The sequence below is a fragment of the Hemicordylus capensis genome, chromosome 4 (genome assembly GCF_027244095.1).
Source record: "Hemicordylus capensis ecotype Gifberg chromosome 4, rHemCap1.1.pri, whole genome shotgun sequence".
In the NCBI taxonomy this organism is placed as follows: domain Eukaryota; kingdom Metazoa; phylum Chordata; class Lepidosauria; order Squamata; family Cordylidae; genus Hemicordylus; species Hemicordylus capensis.
In genome coordinates, this window is record NC_069660.1 from 7,752,323 (window position 1) to 7,769,928 (window position 17,606).

Genomic DNA, 17,606 nt, shown 5'->3' on the forward strand with positions numbered 1-17,606 from the left:
TGTTGCTACCACTCAGTGTGGTTGATGCAGAGCGAGAATGAGCAATGGGCTCAGGGGAAAGTAACTTGATCTGTTCCACAGAAGTGTAGGCTTTAGGCCAAGCTGACTTGCAGCTATAAAAACTTCATTACACCGTCAAATCCTCCCGTGGTCACTGTACAACAGCGTACCAGGACTGGCGTTTCCTCCGGCTTTCTGAATGCGAGCCTGGAATGTGGCGTCCCTCACGCAGACAACCTGCCCATAATGTTTCCGCCTGCCCGTAATATCCCTGCCCACCACGTTAGTGCCAAGATGCACCCATGACATCAACCTCTCTTCACTTGCTGCATTTCATGAGAACGCTGGTGAGATGTCTTCCTGCGCTTACCCAGTGAGAGCAGAGCAGGCTTGAGTCAGGCAGTCTCTCTTTCCAATTTTGTTGATGCAGTCGCTAAATGCCGTCTTGATATCAGGGATTGATAGGCAGTTCTACAGGAGGGAGGAAAGGCATCAGAGACGGGGCTGTTCCCAAGAGCACAGGGGCTACCAGCCATGTGTTCTCCTCGGCCGACTTGCCATGGCTGCAAGTGGTGAACTCCACTGCTGTCTTGGGAGTCCCTCACACACAGCATGAAGGCAGAAAGGAGGATCTTAAAAAGCCACCCAGTCCAGTCTCCGTGCTTTAAGAAGCAGGTGGGCCAGACACCTCCACCAGCGAATGGAGAGATCTTCTTGACAATTCCCCCACAATTGTTCAATTCTCCCCCAGGACTCCTCTCATCAACATCAACATCCCTAGGGGCCTCGCCAAAGCACAGAATAGGAGTCATTCATCTTTCAGAAGTAACACAATCACACAAGGCACTTTTCCAGCCAGCATGGCCACAGTGGGGACTTTATTCTAGCATGTCTGTAAGCCACCTTTTGCTACATGAATGCCTTTAAGAGCTTCTTACTGAAAAGCCTTGTATGAATGTTCTAAATAAATAAATAAAAGAGGCACAGCTCTGCACATATACCACTTTTTAACAAAATATTAAGAACACAAGAACAGCCCTGCTGGATCAGGCCCAAGGCCTATCTAGTCCAGCATGCTGTTTCGCACAGTGGCCCACCCGATGCCTCTGAGAAGCCCCCAAGCAGGAGATGAAGGCCCTCTCTCCTGCTGTTGCTCCCCTGCAACTGTCATTGAGAGGCATCTTGCCTCAGAGGCTGGAGGTGGCCTATAGCCACCAGACTAGTAGCCATTGATAGACCTGTCCTCCATGAATTGGTCTAAGCCTTTTAAAGACATCCAGGTAAACCTGGCAAACTGTTCTCAAAGCAGTTTACCAAGCGAAAGGTGGCTTGCAGACATGCTAGAATAAAGTTGGTGCTAGGGCTGTCTGAGGCCCCCCCCCATAACACCCACTGCCCCCGCCTAGATGGCAATGCCTAGGGCAGAGCTTCCCCCTGCCACACAGCTCCTCCCAGACAGAGCTGGCTTAATGGCAATTAGAAGCCTGACATAGGCTTGATAGGGATACTTTCCTCCCTTGCAGATCTCGGTGGCAGCTCTCATTGCCTTGACGATAGCTTAGAAAGTCTCCCCTGGAGCACAAATATAATCCTCAGCCAGCTGTACAACGACCCTGCAAAGTAGTCCACACATTTTTATTGGGGTTGGTTTCTGGTGGCTGCAGTTACATTGCCTGGGAGGTTCAGCTGGCATGGTGGGGAGGGTTGTCATATTGCACAAAGTTATTCCTGTCTCCCAGCTTGCGCCTTCAGGATGAGCACTTGACCTCTTCATCCTAATGTCTTGATGCGTGATGTAGCAGCCCAGCTTCTGAAGTACCCTTGCCACCCACAGCAAGTGCAGCTCAGGTAACAGCAGTGTTGGGTGTCCAGTTATTATATGGCATGAACAGAAGGGACCGAGATGGAACAAAAAAGGCTTCTACGTGCTGACTATGCCTAGGCTATAGATAGTTATATACCGCTTTTCAGCTGAAGTTCTCAAAGCAGTTTTCAGTGGTCCTGCCTGTCCTCAAAGACTGGCTCACAGTCAAAAGAGAAACATAAACGGTAGACACCAGCCACAGTCCCTGAAGGGACCCTGTGCTGGGGTTGGGTAGAGGCAATTGTGCTCTCTCTGCTAAATGTAAGCAAGACCATGCAAATGGCACCATGCACATCTGCCTGGTCTTGCTTACCTGTGCGTGCTGGCACTGCGTGCGAGTACGTGGGATATGTGCCGCCCCAGCAGGAAGCTGCATGGGGCAGCAGAGAGCAGGCAAGGACCTGCTCTCCTCTTTCTTAAAGCTGAACCTGTGCTCCAACCTCTGTTCATGCACATCCTTAAGCTGCAAATATTGCAGTGGTCAAAACCAGGTAGCCATGTGGATCCATTAGAACAGGGCTTCCAACCTTGGGTCCCCAGATGTTGGACTCCAACTCCCATCATCCCCCGTCAAAATGGCTGAAGGCTAGGAATGATAGGAGTTGTAGTCCAAAGATTTCTGGGAACCAAGGATTGGAAAGCCTTGCATTAGGAGTCACAGGGACAGTCATACATCACACATATGGGGACAACCAATCCCTCAGTGTACTGTGTGATCTTTAGAATTACACAGAACTCTTCATTGGAGTGGGGTGTTAAAAAAAAGTGTTTCTGGGAGAGAGACAGATCAGCTTAACTCTTTCCCCTTGTAGTCCCAGAGGGAACTGTGCTAGTTTGCCTCTACAGACTAATGAGTTCAAACCTAATTAAACTACATCAGCTTCACTGAAACCAACTAAAAAGCTGGTTTCACTGAAACCAATTTAAAAAAACCTCCCTTGATTCTACCAACCTTGGTAATTATCAGCCTGTTTCAAATCTTCCCTTTTTAAAGCAAGGTGATAGAGTGTGTGGTGTCTGTGCAACTGCAAAAGGTCTTGGATGATACGGATTATCTAGACCCTTTTCAATCTGGCTTTTGCCCTAGGTTTGAGACTGAAACTATCTTGGTCACCTGGGTGAATGGACCTATGCCGGGAATTAGGCAGGGTTCTGTCTAGTTCTGCTGGACTTAATGGCATTTGATACCATCGACCATGGTATCCTTCTGGACCACCTCTTGCGTATAGGGTCAGGGGTGGTACATCGGAGTGGTTGCAATCCTTTCTTGGGGAGAGGTTCCAGAAGATGGTATTGGGGGACTTCTACTCAACTCCTTGGCCTCTGGGGTCCCACAAGGCTCAGTATTGTCCCCCATGTTATTTAACATCTACATGAAACTGCTGGGAGAGGTCATCAGGAGGTTTGGACTGAAGTGTCATCAATATGTAGATGACACTCAGCTCTACCCTTCTTTGACATCAGATCCTAGGGAAGCAGTGGATATTCTGAACCAGGGGCTGCAGGCGGTGGTGGGCCAGATGTAGGTTAGCAAACTGAGGTTAAATCCAGCAAGACAGAGATGGGAAGAGGGAAGATCTTGGGCTGGCAGTGACTGTGTTTCTGCTTCTGCCCTACCTTTCTTCAGGTGTGTTCAATCTATGGGGCTGACTCTGCTGCTTTAAAGCTCAGGCTGGGCCAGGGCCTGAAGAAGGGAAGAGGGAAGATCTTGGGCTGGCAGTGACTGTGTTTCTGCTTCTGCCCTACCTTTCTTCAGGTGTGTTCAAGCTCAGGCTGGGCCAGGGGCGTGAGCCTCTTGGCGTGAGCTGAAGGGCGAGAGCACAAGGGCTCTCGTCCTTGTGGCTCTCAGCCGTGGGGTGAGCTGCCTGGGGCCCTGAAGATCTTTTCCTTCTGCCCTGAAGATCTGTCTTCCCACAATCAAGAAGCTAGCAGGAGATCACGCAAGTCTGGTCTTGGTTTTTTATTAAGCCAAGAAGCCGTGGTGGTTTATTCTGGGGAGATGTGCCGGGGGAGCGAAAAAGTGGGTCTGGAGTGGGGGCGGCAATATCACGGGTAGCGGGCAGAGGGAGGTATGGCGGTGGGAGTTGGGCAGGCCGTTACAGGGGAAATCGGTCCAGGCAATTGAGGCCTGTTCCTTTTTCCGGCCCTTCTCCCAACCCTCTGACCCTAGGGAGCTCTGGGAACACTCCTTCGAGGATTAGGGTGCTGCTGCTGAATGCCAGGTCAGTTAACACAAGAACATCTCTTATCCACGATCTGACTGTGGATGAGCGTGCTGACCTGGTATGCGTGACGGAGACCTGGTTGGATGCGCTGGGCGGGGTCGGTCTCTCTCAGCTTTGTCCTCCAGGTTTCCAGATCGTGCAGCAGCCCCGCCTCGAGGGTCGGGGAGGAGGCGTTGCAGTCATCTTTCGAGAGACTCTCCCCGTTTCCAGGTGCCCGGTCAGGCAATCTCAGAATTTCGAGTGTTTGTCCTTGAGGGTGGGCCTCCGAGATAGGCTGGGGATTCTGCTGGTGTACCGACCACCCCGCTGCACTTCAGTCTCCCTACCTGAGCTGGCGGGGGTGGTCTCGGAGGTGGCCTTGGGTTCCCCCAGGCTTATTGTTTTGGGGGATTTCAATGTCCACGCTGAGGCCCCCCTAGTGGGTGCGGCTCAGGATTTCATGGCCTCCATGGCAACCATGGGCCTGTCTCAATTGGTATCGGGCCCTACCCACGTGGCGGGACACACTCTGGATCTGGTTTTTGCCGACCGGGAAATAAATGATCTGGAGGTGGGGAAATTTGAGACCACTCCCTTGTCATGGACAGATCATCACCTGGTGGGGTTTAGTTTGACTGCTCCGTCTACCCTCTGCAGGGGTGGTGGGCCGATTAAGATGGTCCGCCCCCGGAGGCTTATGGATCCGCTTGGATTTCAGACGGCCCTCGGGGAGTTTCCAGTGTCCAGAGCTGGTGACCCTGTCGAGGCCTTGGTTGATCTCTGGAATGGAGAGATGGCCCGGGCTGTTGACACGGTTGCCCCCAAGCGCCCTCTCCGGCTTGGTGGAGCCCGTTCGGCTCCTTGGTTTTCCTCGGAGCTTAGGGCGATGAAGCAACTCGGGCGACGGCTGGAGCGACGCTGGAGGAAGAGTCGTCACGAATCCGACCGAACACGGGCTAGAGCCCATTTTAGGGACTATGCCGTGGCGGTGGGGGCGGCGAAGAAATGCTTTTTCTCCGCCTCCATTGCATCTGCTCAGTGCAGACAAACAGAGCTGTTTTGTGTGGTGAAAACCTTGCTCCACACATCCCCCCAGACAATGGGAGAGGAGCCATCTACAGCTCTTTGTGATCGGTTTGCCTGTCGCTTTGCAGATAAAGTCGCTTGCATCCGTGCTGACCTGGACTCCAGAGTTTTGGCAGTTCCGGCAGACATGCCTTTGGTACCATCTGGTCCCGTTGTGTTGGATTCTTTTCGGTTGGTGTGGCCTGAGGATGTGGACAAGATCCTGGGCAGCGTGCGGGCGACTTCGTGCGCTCTTGACCCTTGCCCTTCATGGCTAATAAAAGCTGCCAGGGAGGGGACAGGTAGATGGCTGGAGGTGATCGTTAATGCTTCATTAAGGGAGGGCAGGATGCCATCGTGCCTTAAGGAGGCGGTGGTAAGACCTCTATTAAAAAAGCTCTCCCTTGATCCCTCCAACCTGGACAACTATAGACCTGTGTCTAACCTCCCCTTTTTGGGCAAGGTGATAGAGCGTGTGGTGGCGTCCCAGCTGCAGAGGGTCTTGGATGATACGGATTATCTGGACCCTTTTCAATCTGGCTTCCGCCCCGGGTATGGGACTGAGACTGCCTTGGTCGCCCTAGTGGATGACCTACGCCGGGAACTAGACAGGGGGAGTGCGTCCCTGTTGGTTCTGCTGGACCTCTCGGCGGCGTTCGATACCATCGACCATGGTATCCTTCTTGGCCGCCTCTCGAGTTTGGGAATCAGAGGCACTGCGTTGCAGTGGTTTCGGTCCTTTCTTGAGGGGAGGGTTCAGAAGGTGGTGCTGGGGGACTACTGCTTGGCCCCGTGGCCGTTGGCCTGTGGGGTCCCGCAGGGATCGGTCTTGTCCCCCATGCTGTTTAACATCTACATGAAGCCGCTGGGAGAGGTCATCCGGAGATTTGGACTGAGTTGTCAGCAATATGCGGATGACACTCAGCTCTATCTCTCCTTGTCATCTGATCCTAGGGAGGCGGTGGATGTCCTGAATCGGGGGCTGGAGGCCATGATGGGTTGGATGTGGGCTAACAAACTGAAACTGAATCCGGATAAGACGGAGGTACTGTTGGTCAGTAGGAGAGCCAATCGGGATGAGGAGATTTTACCGGTTCTGGATGGGGTTGCACTCCCCTTGAAGGAGCAAGTTCGCAGCTTGGGGGTACTACTGGACCCGGCTCTGCTTTTGGAAGCTCAGGTGGAGGCGGTGGCCAGGGGTGCCTTTGCACGGCTTCGGCTGGTGCGCCAGCTGCGTCCCTTTCTCGAGAAGGCAGATCTGGCCACGGTTACCCACGCCTTAGTCACGTCGCGGCTGGATTACTGTAACGCGCTCTACGTGGGGCTGCCCTTGAAGAATATCCGGAAACTGCAGCTAGTGCAAAACGCGGCAGCGAGGGTTTTATCCAGAGCTGCCCGTTGGGAACATATCACCCCCATTTTGAAAGAGCTGCACTGGCTGCCGCTTCGTTTCCGGGTCCAATTCAAGGTGCTGGTTTTGACCTTTAAAGCCCTAAACGGTTTGGGCCCGGGGTATCTGAGGGACCGCCTGCTCCCAAGGGTTGCTGCCCGCTTGACAAGGACATCTGAGGGGGCCCTGCTCCGGGTGCCGACAGTGAGGGAGGCCCGGCTGTCGTGCACTCGGGACAGGGCCTTCTCTGTTGCTGCCCCCAGACTCTGGAATGCTCTCCCAGTGGCCATTCGTTCCTCGGACTCCATCACGGCTTTTAGAAAGCTTTTAAAGACTTGGCTTTTTACCCAGGCTTTTACATGATCGTTTTCTACTGCAGCTTCTTTGTGTTTTTATTTGTTGTATTGTTTTTATGCCTGTTTTTATATGTTTTTATATTTTTAACATGATATTTTTATTGTCTTTTTATTGTATGTTTTTAACTTTTGTAAACTGCCTTGGGGTTATCTTTTTAACGAAAGGCGGTATATAAATGCAAAAATAAATAAATAAATAAATAAATGCTGCTGGTCAGCAGAAAAGCCCATCAGGATAGGGTGATTCAACCAGCTCTGGATGGGGTTGTACTCCCCTTGAAAGAGCAAGTGTGCAGCTTGGGGGTGTTGCTGGGCCCAGCTCTGCTTTTGCATGCTCAGGTGGAAGCATTGGAGGCCTTTGCACAGCTTTGGCTAGTGCACCAGCTGTATCCTTTTCTCAAGAAGGCAGTTCTAGCCACAATTACCCATGCCTTAGTCATGTTGTGGCTGGATTACTGCAATACGCTTTATTGCCACCCTTGAAGGGACCACCCTTGAAGAATATTCAAAAACTTGAGTTGGTGCAGAGTGCAACTGCCAAGGTTCTCTCTGGAACTGCTCACTCAGAGCATATTACACCTATTTCAAAAGCGCTGCACTGGCTGCCAATGGGTTTCCGGATCCAATACAAGGTGCTGGTTATTACCTTTAAAGCCCTTAATGGTGTGGGTCCTGGATACCTGAAGGACCATCTGCTCCCAAAGGTTCCTGCCCGCCCAACAAGGTTGTCAGAGGGGCCTTTGCTTCGTGTGCAGACGTTGAGAGGGGCTAAATGGTTGTGCATGTGGGAACAACCTTCTTGGTTGTTGCTCCCAGGCTCTGGAATGCTCTCCCAGTGAATATCTGCTCTTTGACAACTGTGCTGCTTTTAAAAAACAACTAAAGACATTTTTATTTGTTCAGGCTTTTACCCCTTAGAGACTGCTTTCGGGCTTCTGTTTGTCTTTTTTTATGGTTGTTTTTTCATGTTCTATGGTTTTAAAGTTTAACTGGTTTTAAGGTTTTAAGTGCTATTTTTATGAAGCTTTGTCTATATACTTATTTCTCCAAGATGTGCCGGTTCAAATGCATGGCGGAAATCTCGTGAGCGTGGCAGAAATCCCATGAGAGCTCCAGACAGAGCTCTCACGCATGCAATTGGCGACGGCGGCAGCAACCAGTTTGGGCGGGCAGTGGAGCCACACGGCAGGCAGGAAGCGGCTGGCTGGCTGGAGGACTCCGGTAAGTGAGGGAGCTTGCAGCCTGATTGAGGAGGCTTCGGTGCTTGAGGGAGCAGGACGAGCAGAAATGCACGACTGGCCGATGGAGGTTGCTGCTGGACCCGCACGGGAAAAGATGGCTGCTTTTGAAAAGAGACTGATGGTGGGTGGACATAAGAGAGGGGAGGAAAGCGAGGGGTGGGGGAGAGAAAACGCTATGGAGTGTGAAGTTTGTGGTGGGAAGAACAAGCTGGGGCTGAAGCGGGAGAGAGTCAGGGGCAGTTATAGAGGCTGAGATGAACGGGCAAGCAGCAGGAGGGTGGGCTGCATGGCCACAGCTGCCAGGTGAGAGGATGGGGGGACACAAATGGGCAAGGGGTGGGGATGGGCAAGTGAAGTCTCTGGAGGGGAGGCCAAAGGCGGAGTACACTGCCACACGGGGTCAGCTAGTTGTATTTTATTTTTTGTATACTGCCTTGGGATGTCTTATGAAAGGCAGCATAAAAATTAAATAAATAAACTCCATGTCCTTGCCTGGAAATGTTGTTCTTCCTTCTTCAAATATTCAGCCAGAGGCCAGAGTTCTGTGTAACTCAAACTCTCTCACATTGCATGGTCAACTTTGAGTCAGTGTGGGATCAGACTGGCATTTGGGAGACTCCAATTAAATTCCCACTCAGTGGTTAAAGTCACCAGATGGCTTTGAGTTAGTCAATCTCTTACCCTAAACTACCTAACAGGGCTGCTGTAAAGCTAAAACATGGCTGACCACATACACTGCCCTGAGTTCCTTGTAAGAAGAGTGCAATGAGGAATGCCCTAATTAAATAAATTTTTTACTAAACATTACACGATCTCATGGTTCCCTAAGGAGTCGTGGAGAGCCAAAAGATACACAGACAGAGAATGAAACCGCCAGAGCAGGGGGGTGGAATGACATCACTGAACCGTGTCACTATTGGCCTGACAGAAGTCCAGCAGGAACAGCAACAGGAAGCAAGAGATTTCCACATGGACTTCCTGATGTAATGTTTATACAGTCAGCCTTTGTACTGGAAGGTTGTGTCCTTAAAGTGCAGACAGAAAGAAATGGATGCCACATGCCTCTTCCTCAAGGGCACAGGTGGTTAACTCCCTTGAGCATCTAGACAAAAGGACAGATTTGAGGGAAAGAAAGCTTCTACTCCCCAGGGTGGTGAAGGAAACATTATTTAGCAGGTGGAAAGACAGGTGACTGTGTTGGTCCATTAGAAAATAAAATCAAAAAGACACAACAGGGTTTACCTTTATTAAGGTAAAGTGTGTCATCAAGTCAGTGTCGACTCCTGGCAACCACAGAGCCCTCTGGCTGTCTTTGGTAGAATATAGGAAGGGTTTACTCTTGCCTCCTCCCACGCAGTATGAGATTATGCCTTTCAGCATCTTCCTATATTGCTGCTGCCCGATATAGGTGTTTCCCATACCAGCGAGGATTTGAACTGGCAACCTCTGGCTTGTGAATCAAGTCATTCCCCCACTGTGCCATTAGGTGGCTTTATTAGAACCATCTAAATTATCATACTGTAGGCAGCACCCACAATTTATCACTAGCACAATGTGTGCCAGCACAAGGCACTTTCCCCACTCCCTCTCCAAGGGTCAAGCAAACCCATGGCTGTCTTGACGCTCCCAAGGACCCTGCCCACATTGGACCCTGCCCACATTCTCAGGCTGAACAAGCTGGAAAGAATTCACCCAGAACAAATTTGCAATGAGGTAACACCTGTGCAAATCTGCATGAGATTAACACCTTATTTCACATACATATACTATATCATTCCATCCTCAAAGGGGATCCCTGAGGCAGCTAACACCAATCATAAAACCATAACCCCCTGCTAACTGGGCAAAGAGGCACCTTTTACCATGGTGATTCTCTTTATTTAGCAGGGGGAGAGTAACTGGCCCTGTCCACCCCCAGCACAGGACCTCCAGTGACTGTTGCTGGTGTCTATCTTGTCTTTCTTTTTAGAATGTGAGCCCTTTGGGGACAGGGAGCCATCGTATTTATTTATTTATTTATTTATTATTTCTCTGTGTAAACCGCCCTGAGCCATTTTTGGAAGGGGGGTATAGAAATCAAAACAACAACAACAACAACAACACAGCAGCAGCAAGAGCAGCTGTGATGGTAAGTCTCCCAGAACATCCTGCTGGAAAGAATGTTGGAACAATTTGTCTTTTAACCAATGCCTAAAGGCACGGAGAGGGAGCCCGCTGGAACTGAACCCTGCGGCCAGCTGCAGCAGGGAATGGCTTCACCAAGAAGACTGCCCTCCACACAGCACCTACGCATCCCCATCAGCAGTGGGATGTGGGGAACATAGATGGAAGCAGTCTTGTAGACAAAGGTGTGAACTCATTTAGGGATTTCAAGGTCAACACCAGTACATTGACTCAGGGCTGAAAGTCTCAGGAGCCCATGGAGAATGGAGCTGTACATGTGTTGTAGGACTCAAGCTTCTGAGATTGAATGGAAATGTATACGTGTATGTCAGGGGTTCTCAGACTTGGATCCCCAGATGCTGTTGGTCTTTGGCCATTGTGGCTGGGGATTATGAGAGCTGAAGTCTAACATCATCCAGGTACCCAGGTCTGATAACCCCTGATGTATGTATATATGCATGGCTATCCCACTGACAAATGAGGTGTGGTTGATTCAGATGTGTGAAAGGGCCTTCCTGTGGGAAGCTCTGGGACTCCTTGCCTAGAGAGGCTCATCTCAACCCCTCTCTGATTTTTTCCTCATCATGTCTCTTTCAACAGTTTTAATTATATTAAAAAAATATTTAAAAATATTATTAAAATATTCACTCCCTGGACTTGAATTGGATTGTGAAATATCTGCCTCTTCTCATACTTTTTTTAAAAGAGAGAAAGAGAGAATGAACAAGAACACAAGACAGAAATCTTTCTATGAACTGGAGTGGAAGTGGGAATAGGAATACAGGAAGCTGCCATATACTGAGCCAGACCATTGGTCTATCTAGCTCAGTATTGTCTTCACAGACTGGCAGCGGCTTCTCTAAGGTTGCGGGCAGGAATCTCTCTCTCAGGCCTATCTTGGGATGCTGCCAGAGAGGGAACTTGGAACCTTCTGCTCTTCCCAGAGTGGCTCCATCCTGAGGGGAGTATCTTACAGTGCTCACATGTGGTCTCCCATTCAAATGCAACCAAGGTGGACCCTGATTAGCTAAGGGGACAAGTCATGCTTGCTACTACATGGACAAAGAAATAACGTGTCCAAAGTGGTTTGGACTTCACTCCACAGATAACTCAGGATGACAGCTTTCTGGCTTAGTTATCTTTTGTAGCTAACATTCAGCTATCAACATACCAGAAATGCTCAGAGTTGACAAACAGGAAAGGAAACCTTGAAGAAGGCAAAAAGTTCAGAATCATGGCCAAGTCATTTCTCATCATCTTCTATGCAATCCAGGCTACAAAATGCCTTGTTTGGGCAGCATCCTTTGTCCATCCACCAGACAGCCAATCCACAGCCCTGAGAGACGTGAAGTGAAGCAAGTCCACTTGCAGAGCAGAAGTCCAAAAAAGAGCAGTACCCAGCACAAGAAATGCAGCACTTGGGGTACGTCAGCAACAACATTCTTGATAAAATAAATAGCAGAGGTAGCTGCTTTCGTCTGTTGCAATGGAAAAAATTCAAAGAATCTCTTTCGCACTTGCAAAACTAAACAGATGAAGTAAAACTAATACTAAACAGACACATTGCCTGGTTAAAATCCAAAGCATTTCTTGCGATGGACTTCACAGAGGCTCCCAATGTTTATCATCATCTTCTGGACTCTGGTGTCCTAATATGTAAGACCACTCTGTTTGCTAAAGCTGCTGAGAGAATGAATAGAGAGGCACCTTTTAAAAGTGGCGATTCTCTTTATTTACCAGGAGGAGAGCAGCTGGCCCTTTCCAGCCGCAACACAGCATCCCTCCTGTGGCTATTGCTGGTGTCTATCTTGTTTATTTTTTAGATTGGGAGCCCTCTGGGGACAGAGAGCCATTTAATTTATTTATATCTACGTAAACTGCTTTGGGAACTTTGGCTGAAAAGTGGCATATAAATATTCATCATCGTCATCGTTGCTGTTGTTTTGGAGAGCAGTGCAAGCATGCGAGACGTTCTGATGCAATGCTCAAATGTCACAAATTTGCCTTTCCTTTGATAGCCTTGCCTCCCCTGCCCCGCCCTGCATCTCTGTTTACATTGCTTTCTCTTTGTGTGCACGCATTGGCCAACTGAGGATGCACCTGAGGCAGTATGTAGTCCACAAGTGCTCACCAACCTCAATACATCTGTCTGCAGGATTCCACCTTTCTGCTTGTGACAGGGAATCAGCTGCGGCTTCTGGTGAGTGTGATTAGTCCCGGGTGTCCTCCCAACCTTGGAGCTGCTGAGGGGGACAGGGGTTGCCCCCACAGGTGCACGGTGACCCAGCTCTGGGAATGAGAGCAAGCCTGGGGGATTGACAGCCGTGTGGTCAAAAGGCACACGCAACACTTGGGCAGTGCGGGGCCAAGCCAACAAGCCCCTTTCCCCCCACTTCCAGATCCAAGCATGAAGCTGGGGCTTGCTCCTTACTGTGCATGGGACAGAGGCTCAGTATACAGGAACCAGGAATAGGGGCAGAGTCTTGGCAACTACCATTTCGGGATTGGCTACCAAGGCCAGTCAAACACTGTGAAACCCTCTCTGTTAGCCTTTTAAAAATTATTATTTATTTAAAATATTTATACCCCGCCTTTCCAGTGCACTACTGCTCGGGAGAGCTCACAACAATAAGATACACACACACACGAGTAGGCACCACAAAAATCCTACATAGTGAAACCAGCAAATATTCATTGTGAGCTTTTCCAGACTGCAAACTTTACTGCAGGCGGGCGGGGAGTGGCTTAGCGTAGCATGAGTCAAGATGAGAGTATATAAACTGCCTTTATAATCATGTAAGTGTAAAGTAAATCAGGACCATTCACATTGCTGCTGCCTCCTATTCCCTGCCTCCCTCCTCAGCGCCAGCCCAGTGAGTCACCTGCCCAGCCTATTGCTGGTCTGCCAAGAATGAACAAGAGAAGGAGCCCCCTCTGACCTCTCATCTTGCTCGTGCAGGAGAGAAAAACTGCTCTTCCCCGTTTGCCAGCGAGTCAAGAAGCTGGGGGGGGGGGGCCTCCTTGTTCGCTCACTCACTTGAAAGTGAAAAGAACAACAAAGTTCCTCATCAAAGACGCTTAAGAAAACTTAGCAGTCATGGGATAAGGGGACAAGTACATGTGTAGATTGCTAACTGGTTGAAAGACAGAAAATAGAGGGTAGGGATAAATGGAGAGCTTTCACAATGGAGGGAAGTAAGAAGTGCGGTCCCCCAGGGATCTCTACTGGGACCGGTGCTTTTTAATTTATTCATCAATGATCTAGAAGTAGGGGTAAGCAGCGAGGTGGCCATATTTGCAGATGACACCAAACTCTTCTGGATAGTGAAATCCAAAATGGATTGTGAGGAGCTCCAAAAGGATCTCTCCAAACTGAGTGAGTGGGTGATAATGTTGGCAAGTGTAAAGTCATGCACATTGGGACAAAAAACCCCAACTTCAAGTATATGCTGATGGGATCTGAGCTGCTGGTGACTGTCCAGGAGAGGGATCTTGGGGTCGTGGTGGACAGCTCGTTGAAAGTGTCGATTCAATGTGAAAAAGGCCAATTCCATGCTAGGGATCATTAGGAAAGGGATTGAAAATAACACGGCTAATATTTTAATGCCCTTATACAAAACTATGGTGTGGCCACACCTGGAATACTATGTATAGTTCTGGTCACCACATCTAAAAAGGACATTGTAGAACTAGAAAGGGTGCAGAAGAGGGCAACCAAGATGATCAGGGGCCTAGAGCACCTTTCTTATGAGGTAAGGCTACAACACCTGGGGCTACTTAGTTTAGAAAAAAGACAACTGTGGGGAGACATGATAGAGGTCTATAAAATCATGCATGGTGTGGAGAAAGTGGATAGAGAGAAATTCTTCTCTCTCACACATAACACTAGAACAGAGGTCATCCCATGAAATTGATTGCCAGGAAATTTAGGACCAACAAACGGAGGTACTTTTTCATACAACACATAATCAACTTGTGGAATTCTCTGCCACAAGATGTGGTGACAGCCAACAACCTGGATGGTTTTAAGAAGGGTCTGGATAACTTCATGGAAGTCTGTCAATGGCTACTACTCAGAGGGCTATAGGCCATCTCCAGCCTCAAAGGCAGGATGCCTCTGAGTACCAGTTGTAGTGGAGTAACAGCAGGAGAGATGGCATGCCCTCAACTCCTGCCTGTAGGCTTCCAGCGACATCTGGTGGGCCACTATGTGAAACAGGATGCTGGACTAGATGGGCCTTGGGCCTGATCCAGCAGGGCTGTTCTTATGTTCACCCTGGCTGGCAAGCCAGCGAGGGGCTGAAGTGGTGAGGAATGAGGTTGGGTAGGAAGCGGAGGCCAGAAGTGGAGGAGGCGGAGGAGGCTAAGGCAGTGAGTGGGCACCTGTCCACGTGGGGCAGAAATGACCGCGTATCCCACAAAACTGTTTTAAAATGTGCAACTTTTAAAGGATGTATTTACTATGCACTAAGGGCAAATTGCCAAGAAAAAAGCTGAATAATGCAGCTGGCTATATGAACAACACCTTGCTGCTGCCATACTGAAGTTGTGGTAAACTCCTGATTTGTATAAATGTGCCCTTACCCTAACCATAGGGAAATGCTGTAAAACTGCTGTTTGAGGAAGACCCATGGGAGACAGGGGAAAGAATCTGAGAGCAGACTGAAAAGAGAAAGAAGAAACGCGGAAGTTTGCTGGACAACCTCGGAATCAAGTGACTGGCTCCATCTAGAGGCAATGTGCAGCACTGCAGCCATCACAACGTTTGGTTTGGCTACCAAGACCAGTCAAGAACTTTGGACACCACCACCCCAATTATGGGGAAGCAAACCCGAATCTGTCACCAAGCACAGCAAGTCAAGCCAATCTGAGCACTCTGATGAGCTTACCCGAGTTTGCAAACTTGTTTGTGTCTCTCTCTTGCACGCACACCCACACACCCCTTTTGTACATATTAGCCACTTCACAGATGCGCCTTAAAAGCGCACTGTGAAGCAGGCTTAACCAATCACCATTATTTGGGTCTGTGGGACAAATCCCCATGTCCTCGCCCCTGGGCCTTGGCCAAGTTGCCCAAACACAAACAACCCTGAGTTGTTTCTGATCTTTATGCTGCTGAGTGGGACGTGGCTCATGCAAAATAGGTATCGCAAACACTACAGCAAACACACAGAGAAATATATTCTAGAGACATCTCTGGCATGGCACAGAGGGTACGAACTGATCATTACTGAGCTCCCATGAGAGCAAATACATCCTCCTCCATCCACAGCTCTGTCCTGCCTCTCTTGCTGCTCCCCATATTTGGAACTCTTTGTTCAGCTCCTTCTCAGTGCAGTGAAACACCATTTAAAAAAAAGCCTCTTCTTCATTCCTTAAGTGACCCTGCTGCTCTACCTTTCCACTCCTCAACCCCCCGCAAGGGGCTCGCCTGCTACTCAAATCATAACTCTGACGGCAGGACCTGTGCCTTTCATTTTATATACAAGGCCTCATTGTTGCAGGCACTCTATAATCTAAAAACTATCAGTGGTAGAGCACACACAGGTTAAAATCTTTTGGTTTTTGCTCCTCACAACTATTTCCGCTTTCTAGATGGGGAGCAGCAGCTCCATATCTGCATGGTCACTGCTTCCTGGCATGCATATGATTGAGCAAATGTAACCACCAACATATGACTTCTAGACCAATTCTTCTATGGAAGTTTTGGGTTATTTGAAACAGCAATTTGAGCCTCTGGTAGAAATGACATTTGAACCCAGGACTCCCAAATCCAAGTGCACTTCTACTACTACAGATATTTATATACTGCTTTTCAACAAAAGTTCTCAAAGCAGTTTACATAGAGACATAAAAATACATACATAAAGATGGCTCCCTGTCCCCAAAGGGCTCACAATCCTGAAAAGAAACCTAAGAGAGACACCAGCAACAGCCACTGGAGGGATGCTGTACTGGGGCTGGATAGGGCCAGCTGCTCTCGCCCTGCTCTATCAAGAGAATCACCCCTTTTAAAAAGGTGCCTCTGCTCAGTTAGCACCTCTCCATTTGCTGGATCACTAGGGCTCCATGAAACAATCTGCATCCACACACTGTCCGTAAAGCTACAATGGCCTCTCAGCCATGGACTCCAGGGAATCCGAGACCCAAACATCCACAGTGATGCAAGAGAGTTATACAGAGAGAATGACCCAACTAAGAACCTAAGAAGAGCCCTGCAGGATCGGTCCAAGCCCATCCAGCCTAGCACCCTGCCTCACGGAGGTGCCAACCAGGTGCACTCGTGAGCCCCACAAGCAGGGGAAGAGGGGGCAGCTGCCCCTCCCTGGGCACTCCCTGCCTAGGGCCTGGTGTTCAGGGGCATCATGCCATCTTGGATCGGAGGGATGCATATCGCTCCCAAGACTTTTGGCTGCTTAAAGCCAACCCATGCCCTGCCACAGGGCTGCCGACTGGATCGCAAAAACAAAGGCAGTGCGGGACTAACCAGACACCCCCAGCAACTGCAAGCAGATAAAACCCCACAACTGACATAATGGGAGTCAAGCCTGAAGCCCCCTCCCACCCTGTGACACCTAAGACTTGTCAGGACAGGCTGAGGAAGGCTGCCCTAGCAGGCACTAGATTCCTGGGCAGCTGCTGTGGCTGCAGGGACCCGCCCTGTCTCGGCAAGCAAGCCCTTCCAAGAGGGGACTGGCAGAGAAGCCCGGCTTTCACATAACCAAGGAGCGGCTCAGAGACCAAGTGAACAGAAAGCAGAAGTACCACAACAGAAAGGTTAGGGGTTCCCCACTCACAGTTTTCACACCCCCGGAGAAATGACCATGTATATAACAAATAGGAGCATCACCATCTCTGGTATTCAGTGACAAGCGGAACATAGCATCCCCATCAACACAGTGGCTGACATCCTGATTACTGAAGCACACGTGTCAGGAGCCTCTGGTGGGGACATGCCAGGAGCTCTCGCACAACTCCCCCCCGTGCGCCTGTGTGTGGCTGTTGTGCCACAAGGCTGATACTTCCCAGCACTCTTTGTGCTCCAGAAGTACTCTCTGTACAATGGGAAAACCTGTGGTGTGTTTTCAGTCTTGGAGGGTGCTTCTGAAATGTGAGCAGTACACTCACAAGTAGAAGCCCTGCAGCTTCTGCAGCACAAACAGCATGTACTGGGGGCAGTTGTACAAGGGCTCCTGGTGTCTCCCCGCAGGGCCTAAAAACACGTGTGTTTCAGTAGTCAAGATGTCAGTGAGTGTTCCCTGTAAAAGGGATTCCCAGATGTTGTTGTCTACAACTACCAGCATCCTCAGCTGCAATGGCCTT

General features: G+C 49.6%; 1 protein-coding gene across 8 annotated transcripts in view; it reads right to left on the minus strand.

The window, feature by feature from the left end:
• ARFRP1 (ADP ribosylation factor related protein 1) overlaps positions 1–17,606 on the minus strand; it is a 55,477-nt gene that overhangs the window by 20,583 nt on the left and 17,288 nt on the right. For 3 of the 8 annotated variants that reach the window (XM_053313694.1, XM_053313695.1, XR_008320790.1), the window contains exon 7: positions 371–471. The exons of 1 other annotated variant lie outside the window; for it this stretch is intronic. In XM_053313694.1, coding sequence (XP_053169669.1) covers positions 371–471 — 101 coding nt within the window. Of the gene's footprint in view, positions 1–370; positions 472–8,934; positions 9,223–11,508; positions 11,762–17,606 lie in introns of those variants that run through there. 4 more of the 8 variants (XM_053313691.1, XM_053313693.1, XM_053313692.1 and 1 more) reach the window with 2 other exon arrangements.